At 33.1% G+C, this 20,529-nt stretch overlaps 2 protein-coding genes across 3 annotated transcripts in view; one reads left to right on the top strand and one right to left on the bottom strand.

Moving 5' to 3' along the window:
- Nucleotides 1-1,724: 1,724 nt before the first annotated feature.
- LOC148166397 (tetraspanin-9-like) lies at nucleotides 1,725-10,100 on the bottom strand. Of its 2 annotated transcripts, XM_088049101.1 has the most exons (7): nucleotides 9,961-10,100; nucleotides 9,740-9,909; nucleotides 2,975-3,067; nucleotides 2,680-2,871; nucleotides 2,452-2,637; nucleotides 2,171-2,404; nucleotides 1,725-2,127 (listed from the first exon to the last, which is right to left on the bottom strand). In XM_088049101.1, the coding sequence occupies exons 3-7, from the start codon at nucleotides 3,035-3,037 to the stop codon at nucleotides 2,035-2,037; spliced, it is 768 nt and encodes a 255-aa protein (XP_087905227.1). In that variant the 5' UTR covers nucleotides 3,038-3,067; nucleotides 9,740-9,909; nucleotides 9,961-10,100; the 3' UTR covers nucleotides 1,725-2,034. The 2 variants fall into 2 exon arrangements, with proteins under 2 accessions (XP_087905227.1, XP_087905226.1); XM_088049100.1 differs by lacking the exons at nucleotides 9,740-9,909; nucleotides 9,961-10,100 and adding an exon at nucleotides 7,482-7,740.
- Nucleotides 10,101-13,222: 3,122 nt separating this feature from the next.
- The window catches only part of LOC148166396 (ubiquitin-like protein 3), a 44,183-nt gene continuing 36,876 nt past the window's right edge, over nucleotides 13,223-20,529 (top strand). Inside the window, exon 1 of the mRNA XM_088048634.1 lies at nucleotides 13,223-13,541. Within this exon, the coding sequence (XP_087904760.1) occupies nucleotides 13,512-13,541 (30 nt within the window). The 5' untranslated portion in view covers nucleotides 13,223-13,511. The remainder of the gene's footprint in view (nucleotides 13,542-20,529) is intronic.

Here is a 20,529-nt window from a genome sequence, read left to right as displayed (position 1 = left end):
ATGTTCGTTTAAATGATTTTTTTCTTGTCTTTTTTTAGTGTTGATTCTTTCGAATTTCCCAGATTCTCCAAGATTCTATAAATTCTTCCGGATTCTTAAATTTCAATTTTTTGTGGCTACTTTAGAATCTCGTTTGGAATTTTTTACTTAGTTCCATATATTCGGAGTTCACTAAATTTTTCGAGTTTGTTTCATATTTTGTCACTTCTTCAAGTTTCGTTAATTCTCTGGGATTCCCTAGTTTCTTAAGGGCTCTAGATATTTTTATGTTACATAGAAATAGAAAAATCTAAAATATATGTTCATAAGTGTGATAAAAGTAGTAAAGTGTCTGAATTTCTTAAAATTTCTTAAAATTTTGGTTCGTCTCAAAATTAACAAAATTATTACTTCATCTAAAATTTTGGAAATTGATAGAATTAATCAGCGAGACAAAAGTACTAACGCCTCCAAATTTCCATCGTGTACTTCTTAAATTGTCAAAATTACGCTAAATGTTTTAAAATAAGAAACAATTTTGGTTCGTCTAGAAAACAAAAATTTCTAAAAATTCTATTTTTACTACTAAACTTTTGGAATTTAGCAAAGTTAATAAGCGAGTCAGAAGTAGTAATGCCTTAAAATTTCATTCTTATATTCTTAAAATTCGGGAAAATACGGAATTTAATATAGAACTTTGGAAATTTTTAGTTTGTCCTAAAATAAAAACATTCTAAAAACTCTGTTTTTGGTTCTAAAACTTTGCAAATTGGCAGAGTTGATAAGAGTATTCAAGATATTAACGTCTACAAATTTCATTTTTGTATTCTTAAAATTAGCGAAAATACGAAACTGAATCTACATAGAACATTAAAATTTTTTAGTTAGTTCTAAAATAAAAAAATTCTGAAATCTTTCTTTCTAGCTCTAAAAATTTGAAATTTGCTGACTTCATAACAGTATCAAATATATTAACGTCTCCAAATTTCATTCTTCTACTCTTAAAATTAACGAAAATACGAAATTAAACATAGAACAATAAAGTTTTTTTAGTTCGTCCTAAAATAAAAAAAAATGGAAAAAATTTTGCTACAAATTTTGCAATTCGACAGAGTTAATAAGAATATCAAAGACAATAAAATCTCCTAATTTTATTCTTGTACTCTCAAAATTAACAAAAATACGAAAATTAAATCTAGAACATTGAAAATTTTTAGTTCGTCCTAAAACAAAAAAAATCTAAAAACTTGGCTTTTGGTTCTAAAATTTTGCAATTCGACGGAGTTAATAAGAGTATCAAAGATATTAAAGTTTCCAAATTTCATTCCTGTACTCTCAAAATTAACGAAAATACGAAATTAATTCTATAACATTAGACATTTTTAGTTCGTCCTAAAATAAAAAAATTCTAAAAACTTTGTTGTTGGTTCTAAAATTTTGCAATTTGGCAGAGATAATAAGAGCATCAAATGTATTAATGCCTACAAATTTAATTCTTGTATTCTTAAAATTAGCGAAAATGTGAACTTGAATCTACATATAATCCTAAAATACAAGAATTTTAAAAACTCTCTTCCGGGTTTAAAAATTTTGCAATTTGGCTACGGTAAGCGGTACAAAAGTATTAAAGGGTCCAAATTTTATTTTCTAGTTTCTTGCTCGTATTCTTCCCCAAATTACTCCAAATGTCGCTTTCCTCCCCAGTTTTTAGAGCCATTTTTTAAATCGTTAATAAATAATACCAATTATACACCATGAAATGTTTTTTCTATTTTCTTTAAAAAAATATTCGTTTATTTAATAAAACAACATATACAACATTAACACTCTCTAGACCTGGATGGATATAAATACAACAATCTAAACATTAACATCTATAAATATAAAGTACATTTAGCACATAAAGTGGAACATCAGCATTTCAGGTGGTCAATCTTCAGACACAAAATTATTCCAAAAGTGGAAGACCGCTATAAAAACTTGAAATAAATACAAATCTAAACTAAACTACAACCTAAATAATACTGCAGTTTCTACTTCCTAACTTCTTAATATTCAGGCATGAGTTTGATACGATTTGTAAGTCCTCGAAGTCCTTTTATACCTCACCGTGCAGAAGAGCAACATGGAAGAAATTAGTCCAAACAACTACAAAATTCGGTTATTCTGGAAGTTTAGTTGATGATCTTACTTGTATGAATGCTACCACTAGCCCCACAACCCCCACGATGTGGAGTCTCTGCACGAACCACATGTGAATCTGATGGTAGCACCCGGAGCCGTAGAAAAAGTCGGCATTTCCGGACTTTCCACACTCCTCCACATAGTACGAGGAAAGACAACAAGTGTCAGGAACCCATTTCTTGGAAGGCCAAGCGTCTATCATAAACCAGTCTTCATAGTTGTTGACTCCACAGCACTTAAACTACAAGAAAAATTAGTAATTTTCGAAGTAAAACCAACGAGGATTACTTCAGATTGGAGATTATCCCAGATGTTAACTAAACTGTTGGGCCCAGTAGCAGTGACATTGTAGTGGTGCCACAACCCATTTTGCAATTCTTGTCGGAAAGTGTGGCCTAACGACACTCTAAAAACGAACGCAAGAGATCCAACGAGGAACTCAGCTATGAACATGAAAACAACCAAACTGAAATACTTCAAAAGACATTAAGTTGGACGAGTTATATCCGCACTTACTGTAACGAGCATGCATCTGCTTTGGAACCAAGAGCCGCAACATGCAAGAAATGATAAGATAAAAGTTATTGTCCCGACTGCAATGGCGAGGGAATCTGCGCTGAGAAGAGCATATTGTGGTAACAGAGACGCGTATCCTTCATAGGCTATCCGCAACCAGATCCCGACTCCCAGAAGTCCACAACCGGTAATCTGCAAAGGTGAGAATACTAATTGGTTGCGTGACAATTGTGAGATTAGAAACCAGCTTTGTTTCTCATGTGAGAGGATGAATGGTAATTAGTCTTCGACTTACCCAAAGAAGTACATTAAGCCAGCAGAATAAATGTCTCACGCACGTGTAGCCGCTTCTGGACATTATGAAGTCAGGATCGGTTGTACCACAAAACTGAAAAAATAAGAGTTTATGAATATTTACACTTTATCAGGAACTTCAAACTTTAAACCGAGCGATAACATTTCATTGCTGGTCATTTAAAAATAACTTGCTAATCGTGCTAATAAATATTGCAGTTTTTGCACGGTACGAAGGTTGATAGCTTGGCAAATTTTCTGTAATGTAGAATCTTTCAACAAAAACTAGAACAGAACACCAACGCCTTTTACAGTTATTTGCTTCGTTTAAATGTGTATTTTATGTACACAAACTCGTCTTGGATCGGTGAATATTCCTACGTATTACACGCAATAAAAAAATAAAGATAAACTCCCCTCTCGTCTTCCTGATACTATTGATAGTGCTGAAAGGGATCACGAGAATGGGAACCGTTATTGACATCGCACGTGAACCAGGTTTTCAAATACAGCTCGTGACGCATTTTCAAAGTAAAGAAATTTAACCCGAGTGCGATGTAACGGAACTTGAATTTCCTTTTAGATATTTGGAACGAAGGAAGCCGCAAAGAGTAAAAGGAAATTAAGTATCCAATTAGTGTGTTTATATAGCCCGCAAATTTGTACATGTATTTACTAGTTGATTCTGGATAGTTCAAGTTATTTTTTCTTGGCATAAAATCGAAGTTTCGACGTTAGTTGCGGACAGTTAGACACAAGGAGACTGAAATAATTTTCTTTGGAAAGGGGGCTATTTTTGACTTATTAACTGAGCCACATTTCAGACAGAAATGCTTTAGGGCGCACGAATATTTCCAAGAATTGGAAAGTCGCAAAGTTTTATTAATGCTATATTTTAGAGCAAAAAAAAATTGAGTAAACGACACAACTTTTGAAATTTTTATTTTTTTTAGAATTCAACAATTTCCAACAGAATAAAATTTGTAAATTTTGACATGAAAATTTTAACTTGCTCATTAATTGTGCTAAATCTCAAAATTTTTTTATATTAACTTTATAATTATTTTTTTATATTAATATTTAATATTATATTATTTATAATTTTATATTACTATCTGTAATTTTCGTAATTATAGTGCTATGTCAAAGAAATTTTGGAAAAGTACTGTCTTTGACTTATTTATCAACTGTCCCAAATTACAAATTCAATTGAGCAGGCAAAAGAAGTTTTTTAATTTTTCAAATTTCTTGAAATTCAAAATTTCCCAACACTGAATATATAATCTGCAACTTTGTTAGTTTTGGCACTAACAGTAAAACTTTGGGAGTTTTGTCTATTAAACTTGTTCATTAACTGTGCTAAATCTCAAACTGATACAACAGATGATACAGGTTTTAAGAGAAATATTTTAGAACGAACCAAAATTTTCGATCACTTTACTTTAATATCTGTCATTTTCGTAATTTTAGTGTAATGGCAATGAAATTTTGGGAATGTACTGTCTTTAACTTGTTTATCAACTGTACCAAATAACAAAATCAATAGAACAGGCAAAACAAGTTTTTGAATTTTTCAAATTTCTTAAAATTAAAAATTTTATCTACACTAAATAAAAAACTGTAACTTTGTTAGTTTTGGCGCTTCAACAGTAAAATTTTGAGAGTTTTGTCAATTAAACTTGTTCATTAACTGTGTTAAATCTCAAACTGATACAACAGATGATACAGATTTTCAGAATTTTTTTTAAGAACGAACCAAAATTTTCGATCATTTAACTTTAATATCTGTCATTTTCGTAATTTTAGTGTTATGGCAATAAAATTTTGGGTAAATACTATTTTTGATTTGTTTTCTATCTGTACTAAATTACCAAATTTTAGAGCAGACGAAACAAATTTCAGAAATTAATTTTTTTTCGAATTTGGCAAAAAATTTTAAGACTAAATTGAAACCTGCAACTTTAAGGGTTTTGACAGAGTAACAATGAAACTTTGGGAGTTTACTCTTTGACATTGGTATTAACTGTAGTAAATATTAAAATGAAACAACAGACCTACAAATTTTAGAAATTTTTATTTTTAGAACAAACTAAACTTTTCAAAAACTTTTATTAACATCTGTAATTTTTGTAATTATAGTGCTATGTCAAAGAAATTTTCAGAAAATAAGTCAAAGACAGTTTATAAATTATGTCAAATTACAAAATCAGCAGAGCAGACAAAACAAGTTCTTGAATTTTTCAAATTTCTAACAATTCAAAATTTTTCAAGGTAGAAAAAACTGTAACTTTGGAAGTTTTGGTGCTTTAACAGTAAAATTTTGGAAACTTTGTCTATTTGACTTGTTCATTAACTGTGCTAAATCTCAAACTGATAGAACAGACGATACAGATTTTATGAATTTTTTTTTGGACGAACCAAAATTTTCGAAAATTTTATTTCAATATGTCATTTTCGTAATTTAAGTATGTCAAGAAAATTTTGGGAAAGTACTGTCCTTGCCCTATTCATTAACTGAGCCAAATTACAAAATCAATAGAGCAAATGAATCAAGTTTTTAAATTTTTCAAGTTTCTTGAAACTCAAAAAACTAAAAAAAAATCTGTAACTTTGGAAGTTTTAGTGCTTTGACTGTAAAATTTTGGGAGTTTTGCGTTTTGGACTCGTTCATTAACAGAACAAACGATACAGATTTTATTTTTTTTTTCAGAACAAAGCAAAATTTTCGATCATTTTATTTTAATATGTCATCTTCGTAATTTTAGTGTCATGGCAATGAAATGTTTGGTAAATACTATTTTCGCGTTGAATTTTACCTGTACTAATTTACAAAACTATAGACCGGACGAGACAAATTTCAGATTTTTTTTTTTCGCATTTGGCATTTTTTTAGGACTGAATTAGAACCTGTAACTTTAAAACTTTTGGCAGTGAAACAATGAATCTTCGAAAGTTTTTTCTTTTTAACATTGTTATTAACTGTTGTAAATCTCAAAATTATAGGACAGGCCATACAGATTTTTGAAATGTTTCTTTTGAAAACGAGCCAAAAATGTCAAAAAATCTATCTAAAAAAATCTCTAATTTTGGTAATTTAAGCGATATGATCATGCAATTTTAGGACCCTACTGTATTTACCTTACTTATCAAGTGTCCCAAATTTCAATATTCTAGACAAACAAATTAATGCTTTAGAAATTTTAACTTTCGGAATGAACCAAAAAAATCCAATATTTCATGCTGAAACTTGTAAAATTGACAATTATAGGGCTGTCATAATTAAATTGCGGAAGTTGCAATTTTTGCCTTTCTTATTTACGAGTTACGCAAACGAGACAAATTTTAGAAATTTTAAATCAACCATTAATCTTTGAATTTCTTATTAATTGTTCCAAAATAAAAAAACTGCCGAACTTGAAGATTTCCGCAATTTTTGCCCCAACAATCAGTGCATTCTAATCAGATTCCAAGCTGCAGTTCAAATATGCACTTCCAAATTTTTATACAGTGCAGACAACAAACAAACGCAACAATCTTATCTCAACGATTTCACACTTATTTTTATGAGAAATTTAAATATGTAAATTCCGATATCTCCTATGCAAAGAAATATTAATATTGCACGTTTTCACAGAAAAACTGGGACAAAAAACTAATTACGCCTCATCAAATATCCACGGACGCAAATTAAAATTTCACATTTATAAATAGAGGCCACTTCAAATAGAACTCTGATGAACGACCGTTCTGGTCGTGGAGCCCAAGAACTGCTTAGGATTGAAATTAACAAAAACTAGGGATTTTATTTCGGCCGTTAATTAGCTACACCGTTACCTATTGTCTCTTCTAAATTAACGCCTTGCATGGTAAACGATCAAGTGCAACCAGGAATTTCTCAGAAAGCACTTCTCGAAAGTAATACATCAGTTTTTGCGATTTTTCTACGACAAAATTATTGCGGTCTCACCGTACTTTCACCGCTATAATAGCATTTTCCACGGTTAATTTACCATTCCTGGTACTATGAACCAGGGACCGATCACGATGCAATTTTTGATGAATCATTCCTATTTTTTCAAGGCGGAAGTTTGCGAAACACCTTGAGAAGAACACATTTCCTATCTAGATTTGAGGAGAGTTTTTTCTCACACAAGAGAATAAAAATTTAGATCTATGATTATAGAATTAGAGATAACAATACCGGATCAAGGCTAAGTAAATAATTTTTTAGACAAATAATGGGGCGCCACGAATTTTCCTCGTTTGGAAGATTAATTAAGGAAGTCTCTAACAACAAACAAACCGTGTAAATATAACTGGCATTCATACGAATAACGTGCAAAGTTTTACGTCTATTTATAATGAGCGACTTTGTACACAAAATGTCAGACTTAATGATCCGCATCTTTAATAAATGCCACAGTTTTCAATCAAAACAAACATTCAATTATTTTCTAATTTAGTAACTTTTTGTTATTAGTGCCCGGAAACATAATTCTTCGCCTTACCTTTAAATCCGCGTACGAAGACGATGTACATCCCAGTTAACACGTGCGTTAAATTTATTACATTTCACCTGAATTACGTAAGATAAAATGATAATAAATCCGCGTCAATGAAATTTCGCGGTGTAAATCAACATTTTGCGTTGTCAGACACATTACATTGTAAGTCGGTCATAAACAAACACCACGAGAAGGTCAGGTTCGTACTGTACACTAGAAAGCAGTCGACATGTTTTGAACGTCCCACTCAAAAGCATCGGATTATTTCGTTCTATTCCGCGCTATTCAAATACCTGTCAGGTTTAAAGAATAGCAAACAAAAGGAAGAATAGAAAGTTGGGCTTGTATGCCTGTAATTTTGGATGAAAGATAAAAGGTTTGTAGTTTGACGTCCAAAAACTGACTGCGGCTCGGCAATGGAAATTAATTTGGGAATATTAATAGAACAACAGGATGATTTAAATATGAATAAGGTCTATGGAGCTACATTTTATACAGTGGAACCTGTATAAAACGGAATCGCATGGGACCGTTTGATGTTTCTGTTTTAGAGATTTTTTTGCAATTTTTATTGTTTAAATCAGATAATTATTTGTCGGCTTCTCAACACACTTTTTTTTAAGAAATGCCAACAATTTGAAGCTTTGAATTTAGCTTGAAATTGTAAAAGTAATCATGATACTTATACACTAATTTCTTTACTTCTTTGTCCTTGGTAACACGAATTGTCCGTTTTCAACTTAGATTTTCTATCCATTGGCCAATTTTTCGTTAATCCGATTTTTATTTTTTAACAGATGATGAACACATTGCTCCATATTTAAATTGAGTTAATAATTGTTTGACACTTAAATTATCACATTCTTGAACTCGGTTTAACTCTATCCAGTCCGCGGATGACATATTTTCGAAAAATTCCCAATTGTTACTAATAAATAAATAAATACGTTTATTGCCCAACAGAATACAAATTCTATTAACAGGACAAAAAAGAGAAAATTATTATAGTTAACAAAAAATTTAAACTAAAACAAAAACAATACTATAACTTTCGAACAAAATTAAACACTTGAATATTAGAATCTCACTCAAAACCTTCCCTAAAAACAAAAGCTACATACTGGAATAAATAAATAGTTGAAATTTTTCAGAAAAGACATCCCTTAATTTTGCCATGTTCATGTTATACAGGTGTCCGGAAAGTCGCGCACCACCGTGATACTGTATTATCGGACAATGCCATAGATCACCGGAGAAATGTTAAAAAAAATCCAAGTCTTCAATTTATCGAGATATGATGGATTGAAGAGTAAAAGTTTAATGCCAAAATTAACGATTGCTGTGCAATAATTTTAGGTTCAAATGAATTTGTTACCTAAAGGGCATTTTGCGCAAAAGCATGGTGCAAAAAAAATTGGAAAAATCTTGTAAGAAATGCCTGAAAACAGTTAACAAAATTTTCGAATCAACAATGTCGATCAGTGTGGCATCGTTCACATGAAACTATAGTTACATTACTCGTTCATGGTTAACAACTTTGCAAAAAAATAGCAATGCGGAAACAATCCGCCGACATAACAACGACTGCAAGTTAAATTTCTTTATCAAGCTGAGTTGGGAAACACCGCGCTAAGAAAATTTGAAGCAGTAATTAAAAAAAAAACCGTTTTAAAAATCCGTGTTCGCGTTCCGGCATATACAGGTACTTTTAAAGAGTAATTCTACCGTCAAAATTTTCCGTAATGAACAGATTCCGTTTTACACAGGTTTCAGTGTAATAAATCAATAAAAATGATAAAATAAATATGTTTAGGCAACCAACAATACACCGGTTAGCTGCCGGACTGTATAAACGAATTTTTTGTTATTGTAAAACGGCTCAAAAAACTGAGTTGAACTACTAATAGCACGTCATTATAACTACCAAGTAATAATGTAATGCACCGTAAAAGAAAAAAAAAATTCAAATTGTGCTTAATATTTTACTAAAAATTAGAGAATGAAGTTAGCGGGCATTATGGTAATAACGCCCCGGTTGTTAAAAAGAAGTAACAATAGATGAGTTTTTAGGCCTACATTAATTAATTGTGCCTACTTCCTTTGGTTCAAAATCCCGTTTTACACAACTATACTTTTGAGAAGCGACTTCTAATAAGACTTTAATTGTTTGTCGCGCCCAGTAAATGCTTTGGTGCGATGCAGCCTCTTCACATCTTTCTTAATATTGTTAACAGCCCCTCAGAGCTCCCACGCAATCATACCTAAGCACCTTGTTCTCTCTAGAACCGTTTGAAGGCCCTCCTGCATCTTGCAAATGCCCTTAAACAAGACTTCTACATTCCAGATCTTCCTTAAGGGCCACAATAGCCCCAGGACTCCGAAAATCCATCAAAAATGGTTATAATTAGCTACATGCCCCCCAGAGCTTCAACTGAAAAGCAACAGAGATACTTTTGAAGGACACTGACAGGGGACAAAGTACCTGTAACATGGGGGCTTTCTTGAACTCAGTTTTAGCCGTGTTTTTGATAGAGCCTGTGATGTTTACCATTTTTCCTGTTTTTTTTAACCTCAAAACAAACGTCATCGAAGGCAGTGACACATGACAGTGATAGCGTGACCAATGATACCAACCTGACAAAAAAACACCAAGTCGCAATCGTCTCTTAAGATAAAAATAGTTAATGGTCAGTAACTCTAATGGTCCTAGAATGATATTTAGGGCTAAATCTAAACTTTTTGGACCCTAAAAAGCTACCGGGGGCCTCGTTTAGTCGAAAATTTCGCGCCGAGTGGTTGTCTCCCTGCCTGTCAATGAGTTACATTTCCTCTGGTAGATGTCGCTAGTGCACTGCGGGTTGCGTCAAAACAAGCAGTTGCAAGTTGCAAGAAGGACAGTTCGGCTGGTGCTGTTGGCAGTGTGGCCAGATTGGGCGATTTATCGCAAATTGGGCGATTTTCACAATAAATTTGCGACGAGTTTTTTAACCAAATCGCAAATCGCAAATTGGGCGATTTTTATGCTCCTCGCCAAGTCAACGCTACCCAATACAATAAATATTAGAAAGCGGCCCCGTGGTCCGTGGTAGGACCTCTATCTTCGTTGATAAATATCAGCAGATAATTAGTTACTTTTCTTTTCCGATACTGTTGACGGTTGGTAGTTGGTACTGTAAGTGTCATAGAATAACCTCCAAAGTGGAGTGTGTTCAATAGACAACCGTGGTTCAAACCAAACTGTGTTCTGTGGTAAGTTATAATAACACGTGCAGGTGATGGGAAAGTGGGTTAAATATAAGAAACACCACAATAAGGATTGGGAAGCAAACCCTATATTAAAAGGTTAGTAACTTACACTGCTGGTTGCTGATAACTGTATGAATAAATAAATGCAATATTTAGGGTGCATGTGCTTGTATTTGAGGTTATGTTATTTTGCTAAATATGATGGTTGCAATTTTCTTTTCTAAGAATTTCTGGTTTATGGTATTGTGGTGGCAATTGGTGTTGGTTTAATTTGGTTTAATTTAGGTTGGCTAACGGCTAATCCGAATGCATCAGACAGTTCCAGTACCAGTTATTGCAAATGGTGCAGAACTGCTCTACGGGCACATAAAGGAGATCTTGAAAAACATGCGACAACTGAAAAACATCTAAAACAAAAGAGCAAAATGGATGCATCCCAGTTATCTATTGTGAAATTTGGTATTTAACAAACAAATATTGTGTACAATTTTGTTTCATGTCCTCAATTTTCAGGTGTTTCCATAACCAATAATGCTGTCAAAAGACAAGAAATTATCTTGGCCAGTTACGTGGGCACACATTCCACAATAAGAAGTGTAGACCACTTGAATGATATCATTAACGATTTCAAAACGGAACACCAGGATAAAATACATCTTCACAGAACAAAATGTGCTGCCATAATTAAAGGTGTAATTGCTCCATCTTTACTTGCAGATTTAATTGCAGATGTGGGTGATTCACCGTTCTCCCTAATTGTTGATGAATCAACAGATTCATCAACACAAAAAGTGCTATGTATTATTATAAAGTATTATTCTCTTAAAAAGAATGATATTGTAACACAATTTTTAACATTTCTAAATGTTACAACCACTACTGCCCAAGATTTGTATGATGCAGTTACTAACTATTTTACTTCGATCAAATTAAATTTAAAAAATTTGATAGGTATTGGCACAGACGGTGCGTCAAATTTGTGTGGATCACATCACTCTCTATTTACTCTTTTGAAAAGCAATTTTGATTTAAATAATTTATTATTGGTTAAGTGCATTTGTCACAGCTTACATTTATGTGCGTCAAAAGCGTCTGAAGTATTTTCAGATGAAACTGACTTTCTACTTAAAGAGACATACAATTGGTTTAAAAATAGCACTGTAAGATTACACACATATACAGAGATTTATAACTTGATCAATACAAATACAGACAATCGGTTTAAAAAATTAACACGGCTTTCTGCAACACGATGGTTATCTAGGTATGGAGCATTGGAGAAAATCTTAACGCAGTATTTGGAGTTGCAAACTTTTTTTTCAATTAACGCCCCGAAAGAGAGATGTCATACAGCAAAATTATTAAGTGAGGCATTCAATAATATAGAAAACAAAGTTATTCTTATTTTTTTAAAACCAATTCTGAAGCAGATTCATATCTTAAACATGTACTTTCAAAATGCAAATGTTGATTTTTACCAGGCGTTTGAAGACGTAAACACAACAATATGGTCATTGGCAAGGCAAATCATAAGACCACCTGTAATTAACAATCTAAATAATAACCTTGAATTATTAATGAATTGTATGCAGTTCAGTCAAAATTTTTTAAGAATGGATGATTGCGATTTTGGATATGATTTTAGTCAAGCTGTAAAAGCAGCTAATTTGGCTAACGATCGAGTACAAGAAATACAAAGCAAATGCTTGGAGTTCATAAAATGTTTATTGAGAGAATTAATCCAAAGGATGCCTAATCATTTAAACGTATTTCGGCAGGTAAAGGCTTTCAGTCCAAAAATCATTTTAAATCCTGCACTTAGACCAAAATTTTCCGAATTACCATTAATTTTCGCAAAGGTTCAGAAATTAAGTGATATTGAAACTCAATACCGAAATCTAGTAAACGTTCATTGGAACGAAATTTTTAATGATGCCATTCCCGATGATCCTATTGTGTTTTGGAAAAAAGTAATCACTTTAAAAAATGCGGCTGGTGATATTATGTTCAAAGACCTTTCTCTTTTTGCGTTTACCATGCTTAGTCTTCCATCATCAAATGCTGTTGTAGAAAGATGTTTTTCGGTTATGAATATAGTTAAATGCAAACTTAGGAACAAAATGATGTTGGATTTACTGAACTCAATAATGTCCCTCAAATTTCACTTTTATGTGAATAGAATCTGTTGCAAAACATTTGAGCCTACAGCTAATATGTTCTCTAGATTTAATTCAAACATGTATAATCATAATAACATTAACGATAATAACGATGCCTCTGACGTTGATGAAATTATAAATATTTGTGGAGAATTGTAATAAATATGTTGCTTCTCTTTGTTTATTATTTATTTAATAATATCCCCAACCCTAATTGGGCATGGCAGTATGCAAATTTTGTTTTGAATAACAAGCCATAATTCTGTCATTGGTTGGAAAAGGCGGCGATTTTGGGCGATTTTTAAGTGTTAGGTTGGCGACACGACTTCAGAAAATCTGGCAACACTGGCTGTTGGCGCAGTCGCGTAGAAAGGTGGCTTGGAAAAGTTGTTCTGCATTGTTAGAACCCAGGAGGTCGTTTCTCTGTGTTTCCTTTGGTGTTGGTGTTGTGTTGAAGTTAGTTTCGGAATAGCGCCAATTTCGCCAATGATGGATAGCTAGAAGCCCGAAGTTAGTGCAAACTCAGCTTCATGTCTGGCCGTGGAGTGGTGTTGTGACCGTCGAGAAAATTGCTCAACATCTTCAACATCCGCGGATTTAGGATAATAATCGAATCGAGGGCTAAACCATGTCCGGCAGGCATATTCCAGCTGATAAGGTAATCATCTTTTCGTAACCGCACCCTTCCTGTTTAGACATAAGGCGACCTAGATTGCGATTTTCACCCCGCAAAAGGGGCTCCTTTGTGTCTCGGAACGACCACCACCCACGCAATTTCCAAAAGTGGCTTTCACAAATCATGGAGAAGGAATCACGTTTACCACCCGCCGCTCATTAGAAAGTTGCCCGAAACCAACAGATTACCACAGAACAAGAACTTGTCAAAAATTTAAGAGTGCATGCCGAAGAAAGTTCCATAAAACATTGGCCGGCCACTTCCGTCTCTTACGACCGAATTAATTATTTAAAAAATTCGACCCAAGAGACTCACTTTGATGGCCCACCAAATTATATATCACGAAAAGGCAGTCTTTTAATGAAGATCAAGTGCTGCAGAGAATTTCCAACTTTTTATCTCCTCAAAACATAAACCACCGAAGTGTCTGCATAAAGCCACATTTACATTGTTTTTGCCATGCCAACCTCAGTACAACTGTAAATAACTTGATCACAGGAGGCTCTGCATTTTTCAAGAGTTGGTAGCTGTGGAAATGACAGTTGTAACAACATGTAAAAAACGGAAGACCCCAGTTGGTCATATTGCGCTACAACGAATCCTTGTTTTGACGGAAAGGCATAACGGAATAAATTGATTTCTATCTTTCCCAACAATGACAGGAAATCATCCGATTTCTTTTTCACTCGGATTAGCGGAAAATGCAATTAAACCACGAAAACTGTGACGCAGATTTGACGTCAGCACAATGAAACAGTTATGTCAAGGTGCTAGAGAAGCCAAAAAAAGTGACGTAATAAGTCTGTTTACCTTCAAGACAGCTAAGCACTCTTCATTTCAAAAAGTAGTTGAACTGCTGTCAATTTAGAGAAAATTGTATAGACAGGAGTACCAATTTAAAAAATGCAATTAGTTTTATTTCTTTTTTACTGATAAAAATGATACTGATAACCATGACTATCGGATCCTGCTCTGTCAAAACTCTTTTTATCTGGCTCTCATGGCATGTTTACGACAGGTTGAAACAGGTTTGGGATGATTAAGTGCTTTCAAAATACAAAACTGCGACCTTTTGTTGCATGTACGCAGGTAAATTTGAGTTTCTTTTCGCTTGCCAAAACTTTTTTAAATAATGTCTTTCAATTACATACATTTTAATCTTCATTCCGCTCGTTCCATTCAAAGCGGATTGAACATCTCTTTCATAAATAAACAATTTTATTGTTGTTATTGCTTTTAAACGAGTCCATTTTATCTCGTTGATTCATTCGTGTAATGAGTTATGGCTCTTGATGTTTTTTTTTTTATTATTTTCTTAATGATCATTTATCATTCTAAATTGGATGAAAATTCATCTTTGCGTATATGTGAATAAAATTAGAATCCTGACGTCATGCTGCACAAAAGCTGCATCTTAAAGCAGGTTGAATTGGATGCAAAAGTTTTATTATCGACGCGTGAATTTTTTTATAATTAAGCTGAACGTTTTAGATTGAAATGCTTATCGTTTTTAAAATTAAAATGAACAATAAAATTGTAATGGTTATACGTGATTATTATTGTTTTTAGAATAGTGTAATTTGCACAATGAATTATACATTCAAAAAAAAAATTTAATAGCTTCAGAAATTAAAATTTGTTTATGTTTTGACTTGAGTTTTTCCACTCTAAACTTGACAAAAAGTCGCCAGGAAAAAACCTCAAAACACATTTGAAATCATCACCAAAAATAGACCCCTGATTTCGCACAAATTTGGTGTAATTATCACACTTTTTTATTTGCGTGGATCGTCATCAGTATTTTCAAAATATTGAAAAGTGTACTAATGAATCAGTCGCGTGTAAAACTTATAGTAAAAGCTTGTCCAGAATTATTAATGTTTCTTCTTATTGTGGAGTGCAAGTTTTATTTTTGCACGATCGGTCATTTTCATCAATTTGCCGAGGACATTTTTTCCAAGTATGTAAAGCTTCTTCGTTCGATTTCTCCCTTAGTTGTGGAGCAAACTCAACTTATTTGGGCTCATTTTACGCAGAATGTCGCGCTGAATCCAAAACCGGAAGAATTAATATGTGCTGAACATATCGAAAACTACGACAGATGTTTAAAAACGCGTTGCGCAATCGTTTTTTTCGCGATTTTTTACATACAAAATATGTAGTTCTTAAATTTTCTAAAAGTCGAAAGTTGCAGTTTTTCGCGAAAATTCATGACTAAAACTATGCCAAACTTCTGATACCAATATCTCGCTTATTTTTTGGCGCAAACTTGAGTTATTATACATCAGTGTACGCAGAATTTTACGCAGAATCCAAATCTGGGATTTAAAATCAGATCCAAAAAAAAACCAAAAAATAATACAGTTATGGTCGATCAAAGTTTCGAATAGTTGATTTTGATTTTTTCTAATTTTTCCTAATTTTTAAAGTTAAATATCTCGGAAACTATTAGAGATATTGAGATGCGGTTTGCGCCCTTGTTTTTCTCGGCTCACTTAACGTTAGAAAAAGTTGTCAAAAGCCCAAAATTCAATAGTCGATTTTTCGCGAAAAAAAATTCTGACTCAAACGATGAAAATTTTTCAATTTTTTGAATTTTTGCCATAACCTGCTAAACTATTTGTCTGATCGATCTCAAATTTGTCCAGTAGATAGGTTTCGAGCTCCTCTTTCGACTGATAGTTAACACGAAAGTAATTAACGTCGTTTTCTTCTTGAAAACAGTGATTGAAAATCACCCCAAAGTGATCTCTTCAAAACAGTTTTTGGCCAATGTCTCGTTTATTTATTAAGAAAACTCAACAAAATTAGGCTCATTTTACGCAGAATGTCACGCTGAATCCAAAGCTGTAAGAATTTTTCATTTTCGTCAACAAATAACTAAGTTATGGCTGTTTGAATTTTTGGGTTGTCGCCAAAGGGCCAAATTTTTGAAGGTTCGAAACAATTCGTACTCAATATCCCGGAAACGCGATGTTTTACATAAAAAATAGTTCTTAGATTTTTCAAAAGTCGAAATTTGCAAATTTTTGCGAAAATTTATGACTAAAACTAAGCCAAACTTCTGATATCCATATTTCGCTTATTTTTTGGAGTAAACTTGAGTTATTATACATCAGTGTACGCAGAATTTTACGCACAATCCAAATCTGGGATTTAAATTCAGATCCGATAAGAAATACCTAAGTTATGGGCGATCAAAATTTCGGAAAATTGATTTTTATTTTTTCTCATTTTTCCTAATTTTAAAAGTTAAATATCTCGGAAACTATTTGAGATATTGAAATGCGGTTTGCGCCATTGTTTTTCTCGGCTAATTTTACGTTAGAAAATGTTCTCAAAAGTCTAAAATTTGATAGTCGATTTTTCGCGAAAAAAAATTTCGACTCAAACGATGAAAATTTTTCAATTTTTTGAATTTTAGCCATAACTCGTAGACTATTTGTCTGATCGATCTCGAATTTGGCCAGTAGATAGATCTCGAGCTCCTCTTTCGACTGATGTTTAACACAAAGGTATTAAACGTCGTTTTCACCTTGAAAACAGTAATTGAAAATCACCCCAAAATGACGTCTTCTAAACGTTTTTGGCCAATGCTTTGTTTATTCATTAAGCAAAGTCAACAAAATTAGGCTCATTTTACGCAGATGTCGCGCTGGATCTAAAAACATGAGAATTTTTCATTTTCGTCAACAAATAACTAAGTTATGGCCGTTTGAATTTTTGGGTTGTCGTCAGAGGGCCAAATTTTTGAAGGTTCGAAACAATTCGTGGTCAATATCCCGGAAACTAGAAAGAATTCGTTTTTAGATTTTTCGAAAGTCGAAAATCTGATTTTTTCGCAATTTTCGCCTCGTATCCAAACACGAATTCGTCAAAATGTGTGATAGCGTTTCACGTTGGAAAGTCAGCTTCAACTTGAGATTACACATCGACTTGTTTTCTGAACTTTTTCCTAATGCACCAACCTTCTTACAACTATTATTAATTCACTGCTGTCAGCTATCACTTACGCAGAAAGAATAAAATCGTCGGTTAGTCAATCAGTGTTTTTCCTGTGGTGCACATTTACCGTACCACTCTTGCGATAATTGCATGTCTTTTAAATGATTTGAGACTCGTGTGGTATTCTTGGTTTGCTTTTAATTATTCAAGGCGCGCGTTTTGCGGCACCTGCGGCATGGCGACGCCCTTCAGCTCTCAGATCAAAGGGTCCAATTAACATCCCCTACAGTGAAAGTATCGACGTTTTCCGATAAAAATGCCAACAATTAAACGCGACTTGTGGTCACCATCTGTCGGATGACCCACTTCCATTACATCCAAAGTTAATAACATTGCTCATATTAAGCAAGAAGTCTTTTATAACTTTCCTCGTCGAATGTGTTAATCGATAAACTGAAGATGTTTGGCAGGGAAATAAAATGATTCTCGCGAAAGAGTGATAAAGAGAAGAGATTGAAGAATACTCTGGAGGATAATAGATTATGAAAAGGCGTGAATTACCACGATTATGTTGGCGGTTATTGATGATTACGAAGATGTGGAGGGATCAAATCCCGGAAGTCGATTTTGCACTTGTAACACCGTTAGAATCAATTCGTTCGTTCTTTGGAGAACGGCCGAATTAATTGAGATGTTGAAAATGGAGAGTTAGTGGAGTGTTGCAATAATTATTCCTCCTAACTGTAAAGCGGGTTCGAGATGAAATAAATGAGCGGAAATCCGAGTTAACAATATCTCCATATTCATTTTTTTTAATGGGTTTTCGTGTTTGTGCCCACGCGTGCTCGCTTTTAATTTATTTTCTCTTTAAAATTTCCGCATTTTGTTACAACATTGCGATGCTATTTCATTATTATCAGTCATAGTTAGGCTCTAAGTGAAAAAGCATGTTCAACAAAATAGACAAACATGACTAAAGGTGATTTTAATAGAAAAATTGAATGACACCTCCATCGAAATTAAAAAGTTTCCAATCAATATTTCAAGTGGAAAGCGGTGCGGTGGTGTCATTTCGAAGGTGGTACAGAAAGTTGCTGTCGATCAAGCAGAAAGAAAGAAAAGTTTAGTTTATCTCAATTGCTGTAATTAAACTGGCGATTCGAATGAGTCATTAAAGTAGTGACTCGCAACTGACAATTAATTGTGTTTTGTTGTTTTGTTGCAGTCACACGAGTTATTGGTAAAAAAAATTGCACCGAAAGTCGGAAGCGACTGATATTTTTTTAACCTTTGCGCATCATTGTTAATCTCAACCACTCCACTCAAGTGCACTTGTTTACTCAGAATGTTTATTTAAGGCACAATGCACACGTACATCATTGTTAATTCGCACCTTTAAATATAGTCAGTGAGTAAAAGTAAATACCGCGGGATCGACAGATTTGAGTAGTTTTATCTGTATTTTTAACATTCTGTAAAAATATTGCTCCAAGTTTTAGCTTCGGTTAATGAAAACGGAATTATGGATTTTATTTTTTTCTGTTTAAAATCGTTTTTGCTTCCTACGTATTCAATTAAACTGAGCGCATCTCGTTGAATGCAGACTTGTCTAGAAATGCCTTTATTGCATGTAAAATATTTGAGATTCCTTCTTAATGATCTAGACGATTTTAAATCTCTAGATGTTCTTTTTGTTGGCGCACGAATGGTCAATATTGACGAAATTTTTACAGGAGAGTCCGAAGTTCTTTTTGTCCCATCAGATCAGGACTTGGAGATATTTGTAAAATCAGTTTTTTGTACACCGCGTTTTGTTTAATAGCTTCACATATCATGAAACTTTATGATACATCGTTGAAAAGGTAATTAAACAGGCGTTTTAACGAATTATAAAATTCGCGGGGAGAGTTAGTTTTTCATACTTTTTTTACATGGAATAATGGTAATAATAATAATAAAGGCTGAGAAATCTGCATTTTTACGCGGTGTTAAACACGTTATTTTCTCTTATTATTTAGAAGATACGTGACAAAGATTTCGTAGAAAACAATTCATATTTTGTTATATTCATACATTCTGCAAATTGCCGTTTTTTTCACTATTATCTCGATCGAGAATTTTTAAAAATAACAAAAAGGTTTGTATTTTTTTGACAAACATGTCAATTGTATGCAGGACAAGACAATTTTTTCAGGAAAAAAGGCGAATAGAAAGAAAGACTACCCGAAATTTTAATTGGCTATAACTCAGTTATTTAATTTTGAGCACGGATTTGGATTTAGTGTAAAATTCTACGTCAAATGAGCGCTAATAATCTCAGTTTGATTTATAAATATCACTAGAAATTGACCGTTTTTAGAAGATTTTTTTTGGAGTGATTTTTAAGGAACTTCTTTGGGGTGAAAACGGCGTTTAATACCTTTGAGTTATGTACCAATTGAAAGAGCTATTAATCTATCACTTCTCTAAATTTCAGATCGGTAGAGCAAGTAATTAATTTTTTTTTTATCGTTTTGTCGGAATTTTTTTCCGAACAAAAAATTGACAATCGAATTTTGGATATCTGAGGGCGGATTTTTAGTTAACAAAATTTGAAAACCGCAACTTTCTATTCGTTGTATTTTTCGCGAACTGGAGCACCAATATTTCCGAAAAAATCCAAAATTGTAATCTTCTGATGACAATCAGAAATTTTAATTGGTCATAACTCTGTTATTTGTTGACATATAGGAATTTTAAACATGGATTTGGATTCAGCGAGAAATTTTGCGTAAAATAAGCCACAATAAACTCAGTTTACTTTAGAAATAAAATAGAAATTGACCGAAATATGGCTTCAGATTTTTTTTTGGGTGATTTTCAAGGAACTTCTTTGGGGTCAAAACGGCGTCTAATGCATTTGAGTTATGTACCAATTAAAAGAGCAGCTCGAAATCTATTTATAATCTGCCTAAATTTCACATCGGTAGAACAAGTAGTTTACGAAAGGCGGTCAAAAAACAAAAAAAAAAATTTTTCATCGTTT

The sequence above is a fragment of the Gnatocerus cornutus genome, unplaced genomic scaffold (assembly GCF_029298725.1).
Source record: "Gnatocerus cornutus isolate USDA-ARS CGAHR unplaced genomic scaffold, icGnaCorn1.1 ctg00000023.1, whole genome shotgun sequence".
In the NCBI taxonomy this organism is placed as follows: Eukaryota; Metazoa; Arthropoda; class Insecta; order Coleoptera; family Tenebrionidae; genus Gnatocerus; species Gnatocerus cornutus.
Note: the sequence above shows the minus strand (reverse complement) of the source record. Positions and strands in the feature narration are given on the sequence as shown.

Coding starts and splice junctions, on each gene's coding strand:
- LOC148166397 (XM_088049101.1), bottom strand. CDS start 3,037: ATGTCCAGAAGCGGCTACACGTGCGTGAGACATTTATTCTGCTGGCTT. Junction 2,872..2,974: donor GGCTTAATGTACTTCTTTGG/GTAAGTCGAAGA, acceptor TCACCTTTGCAG/ATTACCGGTTGTGGACTTCT. Junction 2,405..2,451: donor GGGATAATCTCCAATCTGAA/GTAATCCTCGTT, acceptor TTTTTCTTGTAG/TTTAAGTGCTGTGGAGTCAA.